Genomic DNA, 18,904 nt, shown 5'->3' with positions numbered 1-18,904 from the left:
TATTGGACACAGAGTGATCATTGAGGAGGCTGTTGCAATAGTTTTGGTGAGTGATGAGGAGGTCCTAAATAGTGATGGGAATGGAAGGAAGGACACATGTGTAATCTTCCAGTGAATTGGTAACAGCTGTTCTGGATCTTGGTGCAAAACAAACTACAATGCTACAACTCACTTTGAAGAGTTGGGTTTGATGGTCTCCATTGTCCTAAACACTTGGAGTGATTGCATAACTTGTCCGTTGCATTGGCTGGGAACCTGGTCTTTCCTGCTTTACAAGGTCACTGGCCAAAAACTTGACTTACTCTTGAAGAAATATCCCTTTGATGATCTCTAAATTATGGAATGTTCAGTTTTTCAGATTTGGGCTCTTCCCTCACCAGGAAGACTTGATCATCTTTTAAATCTTACCTGAGCTATACCCTTGCTATATTTGAGGAGAACCATGAAGCCCCTTAAAGAAAAGTTTTGTGTCATATTTACATGAATCAGCAGTGGCTAGTCTAATATGTGGGTGATAATGCAAGGCAATAAATTGTGTTGAATAAGGGAGGAAGGTGCATAGTTAATATCCAAAGAGATTTTGTATATCTGGGGTAGGAGCGGCAAAGGTCCATGTCGGCTGAGGCCAGATAGGTGTATAGATGAATAAAGCAAGCCTGTAAGGCACTGTGGTGAGCTGGAGGGGCATATGTCCCACCTAAAAAGCTCTTGCCAATAGCTGCTACTCAGGAATGCTGGCCAGTAATGCTAGGTCACCTAACTTTTCAAGAGAAACTGTTAATCTTTGTTTTTGTTTAAAATCTCTTGGTTTTTATAATTCCAAATTTTTAAAAGTATATTTTCTGGTGCAAACAAAATGTATTTGTGGGCTAGATTCAGGTGGGGTGGAATAGGATACCATTTTGGGACATCTGCTCTAAAGTAACTCCATGAGGGTTGTTGGTATCTTTACTCATTTCTTTCATCATCAGTGTTTTGCCAACAAGAGGGCATTCAATGAATGGTGTAGGCTGAAATAATCTAGGGGAGAAACATTTATATCTGATCCAAGCTTGGGGTTCAAAATTGATATTTAATGGGTCCTCACATATGAGTGAGAAATCCCTTTGAAGGCATGGGCAGTGCCCATGAGGGGCATGCCCCTCTCTTGGGCAGTGCTTAGCACAGAACAGGTGCCCAGTTGATGCTATAATTAAACAGGTTAATGCCATAATTTTACTTCCATACATTTTACTAAAGCTCTGATGAAAGAAGAATGCTAATAAAGGACAATAGTTCTATATCCAGTTGGATTTCTTAAAGGATTTTAGAGATTACCATGAAACAACAGTAAATGTTAGTTTTGGGAAAGGTCTTCAAGAGTATCTTGTCAATATTCTTTCAACGGGTAGAGTGCCAAGGAGTAAGGGATATTGCATTAAAATGCTGTGGACTAAGTCTAACTAAAATAAATGTATAATTGTGAGCTAAGTCCAATACTGCCAATCCTAGAATTGAATACAATCAAAAGGTGATAGATACTTAAAAGTTTAAGAAAAATGTGTATGAAAAGAATGTGAAAACTATTATCTATGACTTATTATTTTCTCCCTGGAGAACTGTGAAAAGAGATCAGAGTGACCCCATTTCAGAATTGGAATGTCATGGTTCATCTTAATGTTATTGTTCCAATGGAAACAGATTTTGAGACTCTTGGGACTATTCACCAAATTTACCAAGTTATTTAGTGGTAAACCTCTGAGTAAATCCAAGATTCCCAAAGTCCCTATCCAAAGATCTCCCTCTTTTTTCTAGTGTCATTCAAGGAAAAGAAGTTATAAACTGGCCCTCTCTAACTTGTACCTGCCTTGCTGTAGGTTGAGGTCTTTCTGAACAATCGTGTCCTTTAGATATCTGGACCTTCATTAACAGGTTCAGGCTTGGAAACTTGCCAAACTCCAGAAAGGGTCTAGTGAAGGCATTCAACTGGGGAGCCAGCTGCCTCTTTGGAAAGCGGTTTTAGTTTACCCTTCATCTTCCAATAAGAGACAGAATCCCACTTTTCTTAGCTCAAAACCATTTCTTTTAGATTCCAATAGCAAACCTAATGGAACTAATCAACTCAGAGTCCTAAGAAATAATATTAGAAACTGGCTAAGCATGACAAGGGAAGCAATTTGATATGAGTAAAACACACATTTGTCCACTCAATGCAATTAGAAATATTTTTTTTTAAGGACTCTTGCTTGGCTGTTCTTATAAAATGTAACTATTGAAAAAGAAGCTGGCAAGATCTTAAGGACTGGATCTCAGTTCCTGGCCCCAGTGATGGGTTTGGAAATTGCAGCCACAGCAATTAGGAGTTCCAATTTCCAGTTCACAGAAGGTCAGGCCTTGGGGTTATCCTTGGAGTAGTTCTATAGTTCCTCTGAGGAAAGGCTCCTCAACCTGAAGGAATTGGGTACTTGATATGGTTGAATCAGCATATATGTTGTTAACGATCACAAGCATGTTTGGCCCCAACAAGATTTTTCAAATCTTCAGTGGGAGTTCAGCCCTGACTAGCTTGTGTTCTCTTTCTTAACAGATGAGTCACCAAGCAACACGTACCTGTTATTTCCTGTGATTCCCTAAACCAGGGCTCCTCAAATCCTAATGAGCATACAAATCCTGTAGGTGTCTGGTTTATAATGTAGATTTTTCTTTTAATTAGTCTGGGGTAGAGCCTCTGAGTTTGCTTTTCCAATAAGCTATCAAGTTGCTCTGAGTAGCAAGGCTACTCTCTGTGTGAAGACTCACACTTTTCATACACTAAACTATGTATTTACTATGTGCTATGTGTGACTCTTAGAACATTTGTTGGTCAAACCAAATTTTCCTTTCATAAACAAGAGACTATTTCTTGCTACAAAACACTTTCCATGGTCTTCAATAACATCTGGTTTCTTCTAAGAGACTTCTCTGTTTCTTATTATTGCCATTGTTTTGTTGTTGTTGTTGTTGTTGTTGGGGGAAGATACTGAAATCATTTTTGTTGATTGAAATCAATGACCTGATGAATGACTTTAAGGCAGTAAGTGATCAGTGTCTACCTCAGAACCAGCCAGAAGTAAGTCCTTCTGTGTCTTTAGCTTACACAGCATAATGTTTTCATGCAATGTTACTGAACCCTTGTCTGGCTTCTCTGGTAAGGAAGATTTCCATAATTGCATGCAAAGCACTAGTAATCTACAGAAATGCCAGCCAGATTTGTGGCACTAATACGTTTTACAAGTCTTATGATTCAAATGACTCAGGGTCCACATACTGTCTATCTTAAGGTAAGCCTGAAATGATGCTTATTGTATGTCATTGATCTTCTCAGAATCTATCCCCAAATATCTATTCCATAGTAGGAGGCAAGAATCAGCAGAAAAGAAGGAATGAATCTTTGGAAGCCAAAAACATCTCTACACCAAATTAAGAGAGTGGAATTATAAGGTGAATGCAATTAACTGGCAGTCATGTCTATGCCGAAAACATAATCATCCCTTTAATAAGGAACATTTGCTGTGTTTGACAAACTCACAGTGAAATGCTTGAATCCATAGGAAGGAACATGTTGAAAATGGTTTCAATATGATCCTGTTTTTTTCACTCAATAACCATTGATTGAGGGTATCCAGCCAAAAACAATGGGAAAATGAGCCAACAATAGTCTTACCCTTTGACCATATTAGATATAGTTGCAGATGAAATTTGTTATATGTTTCAGTAATAACAAAGCATCCATATGGAACAAATATTTGGCAGTATGGCAGCTGATGAAACCAGGAAAAATCAGACAAATTATCAATCGTTCGCTCCCAAATTACCCTGAAAAGAAATTAGATCCATTTTCAGTAGCTTTGCTTTCAAATTTCTTCATTCCATGAGTCACCACTACCTTCTGCCAAACTAAATATGTCTATGAACGGCTGGAAAATTTAATGGAAAGAAACATAAAACTCAAAATACGTAGGAAAATTTAAGCTTCTTCATGGAAGACCTTCATAGAAGACTAGCAAGTCAGAAATGTGTGGAGCCAGAAATAATGCATTGACAATACCTTTTGTTTTGGGTAGCTTCTGAGTTAACAAGCAAAACAAAATACATAAACTAGACAACCAACTAACATGACTTGAAATTAAAAGTATCTCTAAAAAGAAATTAGTTTTTTACTTTTTTTCTTTTAAGCTACCAATCCATCAAACTACGAGAATCTATGAAGAAGTCAGGTTGATCAGATTTGGAATAAAGGAACTTGATGTTTTATCCAGTGGGTGATAGAAGTTGGCAAAAGAAGTTTTCTGATTGGTTAAGGGCTCAGATTTTCAAACACTATTCTAATGCATTGTACCAAAAGAAAGAGTAGTTCTGAGTTGCTAGTACTACCTTCATGTGAATTTACCAAGGTTAAGTTTAAAGGGTCCTCCTAGTACCCTAGACTGAGGGAGGTGACTACAGTCCTGGCTTCCCCACCAGTGTGCTTTGTAACCTTATGCCCATTATGTTATTTTCTGGACCTTGCTTCCTTCATCTGGGAAGTGAGTGCAATGAACCGGATTGCTCTATATGATTCTTTCTAGATCTCCAATTCTTCAATTATGCTTTGGCAAATAAAAACTACCTGTGTTCTCTGAAGGCTGGTGTTCCAGTGGTTATTCCTACCTTGGGGGCTTGTTTGCCAAGGAGGTACCATTTGTTATGTGCCTTCCCTTGACTATCATCTCTCCTTTTAGTAGGAATATTTCAGATGAAATAGAGAGGAACTGAGTGGACGTTCTGTTCACAAAACCATTTCCACAGGTGGAATTTCTTGTGAAGGCTCTTTTGGTAGACCTTGAAAATTACCTGTTGACTATAATTAGCTGGCTGTTGAGCTAGGAGATATTTTTTCCAGGACAATAGTGAAGAGGTTCCCAAGAAATGATACCTCAAACAAGCTTTTTTATTCTATACTTTAAATCTCAGATCTTTAATAGTGGCAGTAGCAAATGGAAAGTCATGGGGATAAATTTAGGGGACTGGTAAGAGGAAATAGCTTTTGGAATGACTTTGTCAATATCAAATCAAGCAGTTTTATTAAGTGCCCAACACTGATGCCGTGGAGGACAGAAAAAAGAAAAACCAAAAAACTCAAAAAACTTTGTTTTTCTGAAAGAGCTCAAAATAGAATGAAAATTCATGGCAGCAGTAACCAGTATTTGATTGTGAGGTTCAAAAGTGTCTTTGCTGAGTCAAATATTGTGTTTCTGACAGCTTTTGGATGTGAAGCCTCAGGAATAGAAGAACCACATGCCACATAGTCAGTGGATCATATGGTGATAAAACTCACAATTTTGATTTCATCAAAGCCACTCTCAAACAACAACAACAAATCAATTCCCCTAAGTCAGACTGAGATAAGGAAGCAGTTATGATGGGCAACCTGAGAGTGCAGAGATACTTTTCTGATTAGGAAGTACATTCCCGCTGCTGAACACTGCATTTTGAGGCTGAGCAGAAATCACCAATAGCTGACTTGGGAGAATGGAAATCTTTTGTCTACGTGTGAAACCTCAGTGACTACCTAACCACCTTGGAGACAGACGCTGTAAGCAAGCTTAGTGTGGTAAAGCAATAGGCTCTATCTTTTTTCTGCTTCCCACAATGAGGACATGAACAGTAATACTGGGTGAGCATCTAAAAATCCATTAGTTAACTCTTGGGCTGTCTAAATGCAAAGTGATATGTTAATGGAGGATGCCAACATACTTTTCTTTCAAATTAATAAGGTTGAGACAATACACTACCAAATTAACTTTTCTAGATAATTCTTGCAGAACAATTGAACTAATGGGTCAATGTCATTAATAATTGAAATTGAACCATCAAACTAATTTGTGGTGGTGATTAGAGGGACAAGGCAAAACATTCAACTCAATCAATTAATAGTAACATATTTGGATGGCCCTCTAGGTTTTCAAAGCCCTTCTATAGCTGAGTCTCAAAACAACTCTCGGGTATAATATTTTAATTCCCACTTTATAAAGAGGAATGTAAGACCCAAGGATATTACCTAATTGTTCCAAGGGGGAGAAGTGCTGTTAAGTATGGGAACTGGGTGAGGCTTAAATGTGGAACTTCTGATTTCCAATGTATTGAACTTCTTTCTGTTTTTCTGCTGGGGCTGTTCCTGGGCAATAACCAGATGCCTCTGGTGACATTCAGATAGGAAAGACACAAGAAAGCAAGAGAAAAATTGTGGCCACCGTATTTGAACCAGGCCTTTTCACTTATGGGGCATTGACAGCTTATTTATTATATGACTAAGAAGGGAATGGCCATAAATATTGAGGCCATAGGTAACAGGCTTCTTTTTCATTTGCTCCAGGTGGTCATAATCATATTTTTCAGCACAAAGTTTTGCTTTACACCATTTCTGCCTTCTTTTACTGCTGTTACTAAAATAAATGAGTTCCATAGCTATAAGATGAAAGGGAGTGCCTACAATATCTTCTAGATAGCCTATGGGAAAAGCTTTTTTATTTTCAGAGAAAAGTTTCTAAAACCACAATGAATCTTCTCATTGTTTACTCTGGGCAATGGAACATAGACTAATAGTTCCTGTGTTACTTTCACTCATGGCTTTCCCATTGCTCTAGCTGCTTCCCTTCTGTAGACCTCTAGTCCAATAGTTCTCAACTAGGGATGATTCCACACCCTCACCGTGGAGACATCTAGCAATGTTGAGATGTTTTTGATTGTCATGAAGGGGAGGAAGGACACTGGCACCCAGAGGATAATAGCCAAGTACAGTGCTAAATAGTCATGATGCATAAATTCCCTCCTCCAATAAAAAATTATCTAACCCAGAGCACCAACAGTGCTGATGCTGAGAAACTGTTGCCAATGGCACTGCTGGGGAAGGTGAGTAGGGAGTATGAGAATGAAGTAGGATTTAAAAACATGCCACTTGGTCTCATAAAGGGGCTGAGGCTGGGGGCAGTAAGGAAGGAGAAGTGAGGAGGCCAAAATCTACAGTATCCTTATGTCAGTTTAATCCAGAATACTAACGCTTAGTGCTCCTTTCCCCAGTTTCATAGATAATCAGGAGTTGGCTGCATGTAGGTTGGCTCAGTGCAATCTTTCTTAATCATTTGCCTCTGATGAAAGAGCCATTTCGCCAGGGTAAATGGCACAGAGGTAGTACCATCTTCCCAGCAATATTCACAGAATTGACTCTATGACTAACCCAATTTCAAAGTTTAAAAAGACCCCCCGCCCAACAACCTTTTTAGTACCTCATAAAGCTACAGATGAAAGAAGAAAGTCCGAAGAGTTTCAATAGAGTATTTGCTTGGAAGTCTGCAAAAAGATCAGGTGTAAATTTCTTTTGGCCTGAGGCCGTCATAGAAATCTCCAGAAAAAAAGCTGATCCAACAACTCGTCAGACTGTTTCAGATTTTCCAGGAGCACAGCTTTGCTAGGTCATTCCAAAGCAGCTCTACCCAAGTTGACATTGGAGAGAGTGACCAAAGAGTCAGAATAATATAATATACAATAATAGTCTAAATTATGACCTTAAGTGGACTTGGAAGATCTAAAGCACATCTGAAGGTTTTGTGTAATGTATAAGGAATAGGCAAGGAATTACTTTAGTTCGTGCAAATTTCTACAGCAAGGGAAAGTGTTAAACTTAAGTTTCAGGTGAGTTCATTGGAATGAGAAAGCCACCAAGTTCTATATTTATTTGGGTGAACTTGATTGTAGACCTTTCCCAGGCCATTTTAATTTACCACGTAACTCTGACATAGGCATGATTTGTGGCTGCCAAAGGGCAAGCTCTGCACTGGAATCAGAAAACAGAATCAAAAGTGTCTTTTTATATTTCTGCCATTAATTAGAAGTGTGTCCTTGGCCACATCATCTCTCTGAGTCTCTTTCTTGATGTTTAACTATTTTTCAAGGGTTTCCAAGGTTGTAGCAGTCTTCCTTTGAATAATCAGGTATTTTTAAGAGGGAGGTATTAGAGGGATGTATACTTAATCAATAACCAGATTCTTGGGTATCATCCCAGGGGTTTTAGCATGCTTTTAATTTTTTCTAATTTTTAATTTTTTTCTTTATTTTTTGGCTTGGAAACCCTATCATGTAGTATGTCTGAGCATTAAATGCAAAAGGTTTTAATTTAAAAGACTGTGTGGTCTCTACTGGTTGCATAATTTCTCTTTGTGTCCGTGCTGCTGCTGATCAAATATTGCAAAGCTATTAATTACCTTAGGACAAATGCAGAGGGCCACGTGCAAAAATTCTGGCCAATTGTATAAAGCAATATGCCAGATATAAAGTAATTGAAGGGTTTTTCTTGGTATTTAAGGTTCAGTGAAAAAGTAAGAGGGGCAGCTATGCCAAGAATGAAAAGCCAGAGCTTGCCAAGTGCTTCTTTAAGTAGCTTTAGCCAATGTGAGACTAAACAATGCATTAAATAGGCGTACAACTTACTGTAGTTAAGGAATTGCATGTCAAATAACAGCTCTTTGCTGTTTTAAACATGATCTCGCATATAGATAAAGACAAAATGCTGTGTTGTCATCTCCTTACTCTAACAGCTAATATGGTCTGAGGATTTGAATTTTCCAGGCAACCAAAAGTAATTCTTTGTGATGTAAGAGCTTGCTGATGTTTTACAGAGAGGTATAGGATGGAACTATGCCAGGGCAGGAGCTTAGTGCAAAAACGATTTTTTGCACCATGGTTGTCAAAGACGTCTGGCTGCATAAAAGAGCAAAGGCTTTGTAGCCCATTATTGAGAACAATGAGAAATCTAATTGAGAGAGATCTTGTACATGTTTTCAATGTCTGATTTTTTGTTATAGGCTGTGAAACAGGAAGGAAGGCTGCTGGCAGAATGAGGTCAGTCCTTAACAGAGGCCCTGAGGAATGCTGGCATGGTACATAATGTCTGGAGAAGGTGTATGGTGGCCCAGGGAATTTGAAGGACATAAAAACTCTCTTCTGGATCCCAAATGCCTAACTTACCAGCCATGTAAGATATGAGACATCTGAAACCAATAGTGTCAAACAACTGGCTGAATGATGCCTGCACATCCAAGCTCCTGGCTGCTCTCATAAGTCCTTCCATGGTCAAGCTGGAGAAGCCTCTTCCTGTCTAGCATACTCTGGATCATGGCACCCTGTGACCACCTCTCCTTTACCACCTCTCTCATAAAACCCAGAGAAAGATTCTTGGTCAAGGTAAACAGCCCTTTATCAGTTGGTCTTTGAGAAAAACCAACAGAGCTAAGAGCTGCTGGAAATGAGGCACTTGAGGTTTGCTGGTAGAGAAGGAAGAAACTTGAAGTTGGCCAGAAAAGAAGCTCCCTCAGATCATATTGAGTATCGTGGTGCTCACAGGTGGGCTGACTCCATGAGTGGAGTCTAATCTGTGAAGGCTTTTGGACAGCAGCAGCCCCTAATCAAAGACTTTTCTTATACACTCTGGGGGAAATTATATTAGTATTTCCTAAATTTTTCTGGAAGATGAAATATAGCGTTATCACATAACTATCTCCCTCATGACTCCTTTCAATGAAGTGTTCAGAATTGACTGGGTTACCCTCCCTCAGAAAAGGACTGGTATTTTTGGAAGCATCTCCCTATGCCATAACACTTTGAGCCTCTAAACAATGTAAATGGCTGAATGAACATGCTTCTTAGAGACAAGAGACCTTAACTTTGGTTCTGCATCTGTCCAGTGAGGTAAGTCACAAAATCTCAGGGTCTCACATTTCTTATTTGTCCAGTGAAGCAATAATTCTTGCCTTCCAATAAAACCAATGTGAGAGAGCTAATGCAAGTGGATTTTGAAAAAGTAAATATACTAGCTAAACACAAGATATTCTTCTTGTTACTAATACTGCTATATACCTATTACTACTAATAATAGGTTTTATCAGCAGCCCCTAAGGAGAGAAAATGAATGTATGACTAATTGGGCTGTTCAGATACCTCAGCCTTTGCAATAGACTCTGAAACAGACCCCACGAGAGAGTAAACAAGTATAACTGCTGACATGTGGGCAGCCCCGGTGGCTGAGCGGTTTAGCGCCGCCTACAGCCCGGGGCATGATCCTGGAGACTCGGTATCGAGTCCCACATCGGGCTCCCTGCATGGAGCCTGCTTCTCCCTCTGCCTGTGTCTCTGCCCCCCTCTCTCTCTCCTCTGTGTGTATCCTCATGAATAAATAAGTAAATAAAATCTTTTAAAAAAAAACTGCTGACGTGTATGGTGCTTACTATGTGTCAGGCAGTATTCTAAGTTAATATGTTCTAATACATTAACTCATTTAATCCTAACACCAGTTCTATGAGGTAGGGCCCGTTTTACAGATGAGAAAATTAAGGAACAAAGAGTATAAGTAATTTTCTTAAGCCCACCCCTAAGTAAGCTAGAATTCAAACTCTAAATTCTTGGCAATAGAGACCATACTCTTGGTCTTGAACCCTTCACTCTTCTGCTTCTTACAATTCTCCATCAGGGAGATGGTATTAAAGAATATTAAAATGTCAGAAAAGTGCAGATTATTTTCTAATTTTGTACAGAAACTATTACTTTTTAAGTGGTCTTTTGATTGCATAGACTGGTCCTCCTGGACATATTTAAAGAGAAGTAGCAAGCATTTAGGGTCAATATAAAAATTCATTACTTTTCTTTAAGAATATCTGTGGTCTATTAGCTTAGTGGTGCTAACGAGGCCAGGGCCATAACGTCAAACCCCATATGTGCCAATTAATTTCAAAGATAAAAGCTTTTCCACAGCCAGAGACTGTACCCTTAACTCTGACCAGCTGTCATACAAATGCATGGCTGGCGGTCAAAGGGATACATGGACTACAAATGGTGTAGCTCAAACCCAGCCCCACTCAAAGCAATGGTAATGGTGTGTATCTTGGAGTGCCCACAGTTATACACTCCCTTCTGTAATCAGAAAGGCAGTATCAGTAGGCTGGCAAAAGGCAGCTGGTCAAGGTTTAGAAGCCTATAGATTCTTATTTGTCCCATCTGACTTACAATAAAGGGCAACTAAGAACTGACCTACTCCCTACTCCCTTGTTCTCACACCCAAGAGAGTGAGAGAATGTAAATATGAGAACAGTCAGTTGGTCCTTCCTTGCAAGGAAAAATGGGAATCTGCTTGCATGAGGCGTGTGCTCTTTTGGCCAGATGACCTTTGTGTATTTGGTCATGCCCGAGCTTCCGTTCCATCCCTGAGGGGTTGAAACCCAGTTTAAAAGAAAACAAAGCAAAGCAAAGTGTAAGTAGGTAGACTCTCCTATCTTTGGGGGCAAACAGAAACTCTTTAGAGAAGATAAAGGACGCTAAATATTCTTTGGTCACTACTTAAATCCAAGGCACTCCTTTCTTGAATAGCACCTAATCCTAGTTCATTACTACCTGGACTCTGAGTCTGTTAAAGTTAGAAGAAGTCATTTACTTTAACAAAATCCCCTTGTTTATAGACAAGGACATTGTGACCAAGAAAGTTTAAATGCCTGCCAAAGTCATACAGCTAATGAGTGACAGGTCTAGGAGCAGTTTTCCAAGCTCTATTTCAAATGAAAGAAGCCTGAGTTAATAATAATACCTAGATCTAGGAAGGTTGTGGCAATCAATAACAATGAAATTCAATGCAAAGTTTCACTTAAACTCCATAAAGCAGTATGTTTTAACACATAAGAATGTCCTTAGTTTATTCAGACTGTTCTTAATAAAGTATGTTTTACATAAGCTATAAATCTAGAATAGCTGAAAGGGGATCTAACTTTCTTTTCTAATTGATTTACTTCTCCTTTTTCCCAGACCTTTCTCCTTTACCCAGAGGTAAAGCATATACGATTTATTTAAGGGACTGTTTATAGACTCTTTAAACTAAAAAGGACCCCAGAAACTTGCTTTCTTTTGGTTGCTCTTAATTAAAACCATCCAAGATGGTTAGTTGTCTGTCAATTTTTTTAAGTATCTCCAAAGAGAGAAATTCCACAAGCCCCTAAAGTACATGTTAAAATGGTTAATCATCATGACTGTCAAGAAATTATATCTATGGCGAGCTTAACATCTTCATTTTTACTTGAAGCTTGTTTCCTCTTGCTATGTTTCATGCAAAATGAGGTTATAATAAGCCCTCCTCTATGAGGGCTCCATCAATCTGACGAGATAATATCTAGCTCTTTCCCGATGCGCCACTTCATTACGCCACCATTTTTCGCACAGGACTGTGAGAGCACAAGACTGGCTGATACCTTCTCTTACTATGATGCATAGGGAAGAATTAGTAATTAGCTCTTCATTGGAACTTTCATTTCATAAAATGTCTGGGGAAGCTGCATTAATTATAGAGGAACTGTTCCACTTATGTTAGAAAAATTGTTCACAAAACAGATAATCTAGAAGGTTGCTTCCACTGTGTTGTAGTGGAGCTTGTGCTTGCAGAGAAATAGGAGCTCATCCACACACTGAGTCAGTCCATACAAAGTAAACATTAATTTTTTTTTCAAAGTCAGAACTGTTCTGTTTCTAATAGGTTAAGAAAACTCCCCTTGTTAAACATTCTGACCCCTGAAAAAGATAAATACGGAGCCAATTTTCTTTCAGATGTTCAAATTTCAAATGTAGATCAGAAACTGTTTTCCACTATTATAAAAAAGAAAACAACAACAAAACTATACTTTCAAAATGGATTTGAAGCAGTTTAGAATAAAACAATAAAACGTTGAAAATAAGGGTAAAAACAATGAAAAGAGTCAACTGACAGACAGTAGAAGTGAGGAAGACCGCTTTCCTCTAAAAAGTATCTCAAAGACTATAAATGCTTAGAGCTGATTTCTCCACACACACTAAATCTCAGGGGACAAAAAGGAAACTCAATAAAATTGGTTGACAACAGTTAATGCCTGTTAGAATAATTGGCTCAGACACAAAACAGACCATCAGTGAGGCTTGGGGACAACCAAACTGCAGCTTCTAAGTCATTGTTAGTATATGCTGTATTCAGTTGAATAAAAGGAAAGCAGTTTTATCCAATAGTTGAGTAAACAGGAGATACGAATTACCCAAAGAACTTGACAAATCTAATTCTTTATGGTTCTGAAGACTAAGATCCCAAATAAGTAATTTCATTCCATTCAATTGGATTCAAGTGGATTCAATTCAATTTAAGCTTGTCAGTTCAGTGATCAAATATGAGACTGTACTATATCAGCCAGGCATTGAGCTAGATACTGGGATTCAATGGTAAATAAATCTAGTCTTTGGCATCAAGGAGCCCATCGAGAGGGTAGATCCTGGCTAGGTGATTTCAAATGGGACAAAATATTCAGGAAAAGCATAAAGGATTATATCTATTCTCCTATGATTATGACACTTGATAATACTTATGTGTGTTTTTTAACCCCCTAACTAGACTATGAGTTCCTGGACATATACTCACTCTGACATATAAGCATATGATCCACTGATGTTTTGGATTAAAGAATGTAAAGGGGATAACTTCTCTTGGGCAAAAAGGATTGTCTGGTTAACTAGAAAGGTAACAAGAATACTTTCATTCATGAGGCTCTATGTCAGATAAGTCATGGAATGGTATAAGGCAGAATTTATGAAACATGTTCTCAATGATAATACTGACAATAATCACAATTCATGAAACCACTTTCTATCCAAAGTCATACTCTAAACACCAAGAGTTGCTATATATAACCTTTCAGTTTCAAGTTATAATGGAATTTAAAAACATTTCCTAAAATTTGATCATTGTAGTAACAGTAAAAACACCTTTTTGGTGTCTTGAAATTGGTTTCCATCATACATGTCCAATACTATCTGAGTGCACATGTATCAATATTATACGGTTACTTGGGACCAAATGATTATTTCCATTCCCATTTTTCATCATCTAATGCAAACATTGCAGCATCAAATAATCCAGTTTCCTTGCACTGTGCATGGAAATTTTGGAATATGTCAAGTTAAACAAGACAATTGATCCTGGCACATAGCAGAAGAAAATTGTGGGCTTGCTATTACCTTGATCCTTGGCTCAGAGGAAATTGCACAAATAGATTACCAAGGCAAAAAAGTCCTCTTTGGAATAATAGGTGAGAATTATTCATTTTTTTAAATATGTGAATCAGTAGCAGCAATGTAAAGAATAATGGCAACCCACCATTGGGTGATGTTGATGTAAAACATTTGCCTTTCACTGTATATTTCAAAGGTTAAAAAAAAAAAAAAAAAAAAAAAAGAGCCTGCTATTTGAAAAGTACCCACCCAATGAACTTATTCATCTGCTCTATAACAGAGAACTGGATAGAATTGCTTTAATGACAGAAAAATAAGTGAATTCACTCTTTTAAACCATTAGCTGGAAACAGAGAGGGGGCGTTTGCCCATGCAAGTAATAAAAAGCACTTCTCATTCTCTGTCACTAGTTGTTTAAAGACTATTTGTTGCCAACTCTATAGTAAGTACAAATCACCAGTCCTCCATCAGCCTCTCCCTTCCTATCTCCCAGGCTCATCCCAGACTGCTGTATTCAGGCCCCTCTCCCTAGTCTCTCTCTCTCTCTCTCTCATTCTCTCTCTCTCTCTCTCTCTCTCTCACACACACACACACACACACACACACACACACACGCACATGGGCACACACCACCTTCCCTGGGAAGAAGATGAGAGAGACTTGAAGTGTGTGAGTCATCAGAGGAGCTATTCAAAGCTGAGTGGGCAACTGAGGTAAGCTGTCTACACTCGAGTGGTAATGAACCTCTAAGAATGATTCATGCTCACTGAGGACCTGAACATCAGTTTCCTGGAACTTTCTAAAATTCCAAATAATTAATAGACTGAACAACTGGCTTTAAATCTTTCACTGCCCTCTAATATACAATGAGATGGACGCCTCCAAGGTAGATTCTGCAGGTGCTCAGTTCTCCCAGGCAATGTGTTGATTTATGTTTGTGTTTGTTATTTGCAAACATTGACTTGGCCGCCCATTTTTTATTGGCTGTCAAGTTTTTAATCACCTGAGACCTACTTATGGGATAAGTAACCCCATACTTGTCAGAAACCCTTTTCCAGATGGAGTTATCACCAGAGAGCCCTGGAGTAATGCTAAATCACAGGAAGGCAATCACAAAAAGTCAAGGTCGATTTGCATAGAGGACACATTAATATGGCATTTCCGTTTGCATTTTAGAGAGTGCCCGTGTTTTTGCCAATGTGCCTTTGAGCAAAGTTCACCTTCTGTCCCTGGTGATGTCACAGTGCGTGGATACATATGGTCTGTGCTCTCTTACTCCTTTTTCTGAGTCCACCTCACTATTTTACTCCAACTTACCAGAGCACTTAAAACAGGCCTATGCATTTCTGCCTTGTGTTTAGATGTGCACCCCGGGGTCTCAGACACCAAAACCTGATCCCCCCCAGGTCATTTTGTTCCTTCCTCTCACTGAAGGGGAAGGAATAGTGAGGGCAGAGCACAGTGATTTCAGGAAAGCCCAGCAGGAAGTACTTAAGGACCACCTGCCGGGAAGAAAATTCCATCCTAAATCTGCAGGACCTGCCTCAGCTCCTCCTCCTGCCTCACCTTCCATAAGGTGAGGAGTCTCAGTGGCCGGATGGCCTCCAGCTGAAGGCTGTCACTCAGCCATTCACACTCTCTCTGTAGTTAGGAAGCCACCAAGTGGCAGTGGGGGGTGTGTGTGTGCTTGTACTTACTGAAGTAGAACCCCCTGTCTCCGCACACGAACTGAAGAGCGTCCACCAGCTCAGCCCCGCAGAGCGTCTCAGGCCCGGCTGTGGCGGGGCTGGGGAAGGTGAGCAAGCACAGTGCCAGGTAGAAGAGGTGCGAGGAGGACACGGTGTGCATCTTCACCTGCCAACAAACCACAAGGGATGGTCACCTTCCCTCCTTGGTCCTCACGAGGCCGTGGGGCACCTCCCCTCAGCCTCCCATCCCTGCCAGGGTCAGAGCCACCCAGCACAGGGGTGCAGACCGTAGGCTGCGGGTGGTGTGGACCAAACGCACCCTGGCACCCGATGACATTAGCACTGAGGACTCCCCTGAGCCCCTTCTTTGCACAGTCCCATTGCAATTCAATGAGAGATCCTAAACATTTACTCTGCAAATGAAAGATGCCATTATTGCCATGGAATCCCACCCCACTCAGAGATCTTGGTAAACCTTTTGAACTTATCACAGGTTAAACTGCGCTCAGTCCAGATTGGGGGCCGAATACGTTTTATTAATTTAAATTCTCTAAAGACTGGCCACCCACAGATGGCATTTGTGTTCGATATGACCAGAATATTAAGTTAACCAGAACGTCGTTCCCTGGCTGCTGATTGAAGATAATTTACTGTGGCTAAGAAAGGATTTGTGAAAATACTATATGTCGTTACAGGGTTTTTTTGTTTTGTTTTGTTTTGATTTGATTTTTGCTTTTCACCTGATGAGAGAGAGAAACAGAGAAACAGAGACACAGAGAAAGACAGAGAGACAGAGAAACGTCTTACCTGGGGAATATCAGCAGTCAACACAACCACAAGTGGAGGTGAGAAAAAAATAGAAACAGGAAAAGTAAGATTTAGGCATGAAATTGGCTCGAGCTAAGTAGGCACTACACCTTTTCTACACAAAAGCCCTTTGAGTCAAATGCAATATCAAACCCACATATGTGGAGAGATTGCCCTCCGTGAACAGGGCATTGGACTCAAAACTTGCAAAAGAATTTTTTTTTTTTTTTTTTTGGTCACAGGAATTCTGATTTCATGTCTTGGAGGGACTTACGTGTCACTGTACCTATTTTATAGCAGAATACTCTGAGAGCCCCCGGTTGGCTTACTTAGCTGATGACTGATAGCCACAGGGCTGCCTGACTGAAAGCTAGATTTCTGTGGCTCAGGGCCCCATCCTCTCTCAAAGTAGTAGAAACAATGCCAAGGTGATCACTGACTCTCCCACATCGCTACTTATGGCACAAAGACGGGGTTTCTTCTAGGAAGTCTCCCAAGGCGAGTGGGTGCAATGGCCTTGGAAGAGTCACCAGCAAGATGCAAGTGAGGGGCTCTATCCAAAGGGCCTTGGAGTTACACTGGAAGCGGGCACTGTAAGGAGAGGCTTCCCCAGTTCTTGGGTCATGGCCAGCCCGTCCAGCCCCCATCTCTTTTGGAGAAACAGACTCAGTCATTTGCTTTCCTTGCCCTCCATGAACTCTCAACTTAATGGCTCTTTACCTCTGTGGCAGAGTTTGCTCCATCGTTTTAATTAAGATTTCTATGTCTGTGGCCAGATCTTCAGCTCACACATTGGGGGGGGGGGGAACAACAACCTTAAAACTCCTGATTCTTGTTAACACAACGTAAATGTTTAGTTAATGCTTGTAAAACATTTTAAGATGAAAAGTGCCTTCTATTTGCAAATCATCATAAATAATGGACATAAAGTAGAAGAGGAGGTGAAAGCTCAACTGGACACCTCTTCCATGTTCTCGGGAGGAGCTCTGCCTGGAGACCCTGCACTCCCACATAGCCAAAGCCACCAGGATTGCTGGAGACAGGGTCTCATCCAACCTGTATTTTTCTTAGTTATCAAATAATTGGTGGAGTTTTTTCCCCCTTCAATATTCTCAGTGGAAATCTCAATGGTTTCAACCTGTCTGGACCTCAATGCCTTTTTAGGAAGAGCAAACTCCGAACTGATCTTATAGAACATATCCCACACTCTGGCAATCGGCCTGTTCTAGAGTGCAGGCTACCCTACCAACTTTATTTCTCTGTCCCTCCCTTCTTTTTGAGTTCACAGCGATGCTGAAGACCAAGCACCTGCACCTGGAGATGGCTTGAAGTTCTACGGTTCTCGTGAAATCCAGTGGAAAAGTGGATTAGTGAATGGAGAACTTCATGAGATGTCAAAACTATATATTTTTTAAATAGCTATTTCTGGCATAACACCTGTAAGTTCAACAATACATATAGATCCCTAGCATTTCAGAATATAAGATTTATTTTTTATGGCTTTTTTTTCTTTTTCCTTTCCTTTCCTTTTTTTTTTCTGAGTTCTGTTTTTAGATAAATATCAGCACTTACAGTTCTAGGATGAGAGAGAACCTCCACTGCATTTCCCTTTAGTCCGGTACACCCACAAAGAACCAGAGAATTCTGTCGCATTATGTTCCCCAAAAGAAGACAATAACAAACTTGCTTAGGGGTTAAAAGTTTGAAACAAGTGGCCCCATATGTCCATCTTCTTCTTGGTCTTTTATTTTGCCAAACACAAAAGAAACAAAGAGAAAGAAAGGAAAGATAGAAAGGAAGGAAGAACCAGAAAGAGAAGAGAGAGAGAGAGAAAAGAAAAAAGAATTCAGAACAATCCCTCTCAGAAATCATTCACAAATTCACAATTTAAAAGACCTTTCTTTTTTTTTATCTTAAATAAATGGAATATCAATTGATTCCAGATGTCTGGGCTACAATGAAAATGCCCAGCAAAATTTGAGGGCAATAGTCATAAGAAAATACTCACTGTAGGTGTAACCATTTTTTGTTTGTTCCAGATCTTTTACAGCAGGTCAGGGTGGGTATTATGAGGCTGATGTGAATAGAAAACTGAGGACTTAAAAACATGTGCTGCCTTGTGGGTGGGGTTTGTGAAAGCATCTAGTTACATTTGGACACCCAGGCAGGTATGCCATTAGCCTGAGTAAATTGCCTTTTGTCCATTCAAACAATGAACAAATTGCACAGCTGGGATTTGAGTCCATCTCCCCCCCCAACCCCCGATCCCCCCAATCACGGCACCAGTTTCCATTGTGTGCCTACAGTAGCCGGTAGCCGCCTGGGACAGTGACCCTAATGAGGCTCCCTCC

General features: G+C 39.8%; 1 protein-coding gene across 4 annotated transcripts in view; it reads right to left on the bottom strand.

Moving 5' to 3' along the window:
- IGF1 (insulin like growth factor 1) overlaps nucleotides 1-18,904 on the bottom strand; it is a 78,885-nt gene that overhangs the window by 58,135 nt on the left and 1,846 nt on the right. For 2 of the 4 annotated variants that reach the window (XM_055336564.1, XM_055336561.1), the window contains exons 1-2: nucleotides 18,562-18,629; nucleotides 15,756-15,912 (exon numbers count right to left, since the gene is read on the bottom strand). In XM_055336564.1, the coding sequence (XP_055192539.1) occupies nucleotides 15,756-15,912; nucleotides 18,562-18,576 (172 nt within the window). In that variant the 5' untranslated portion in view covers nucleotides 18,577-18,629. Of the gene's footprint in view, nucleotides 1-15,755; nucleotides 15,913-18,561; nucleotides 18,630-18,904 lie in introns of those variants that run through there. The other 2 variants (XM_055336562.1, XM_055336563.1) reach the window with 1 other exon arrangement.

This window comes from Nyctereutes procyonoides, unplaced genomic scaffold, assembly GCF_905146905.1.
Source record: "Nyctereutes procyonoides isolate TBG_1078 unplaced genomic scaffold, NYPRO_anot_genome, whole genome shotgun sequence".
NCBI lineage: Eukaryota > Metazoa > Chordata > Mammalia > Carnivora > Canidae > Nyctereutes > Nyctereutes procyonoides.
The sequence above is the reverse complement of the archived record's forward strand: the minus strand, read 5'-3'. Positions and strand labels throughout refer to the sequence as shown.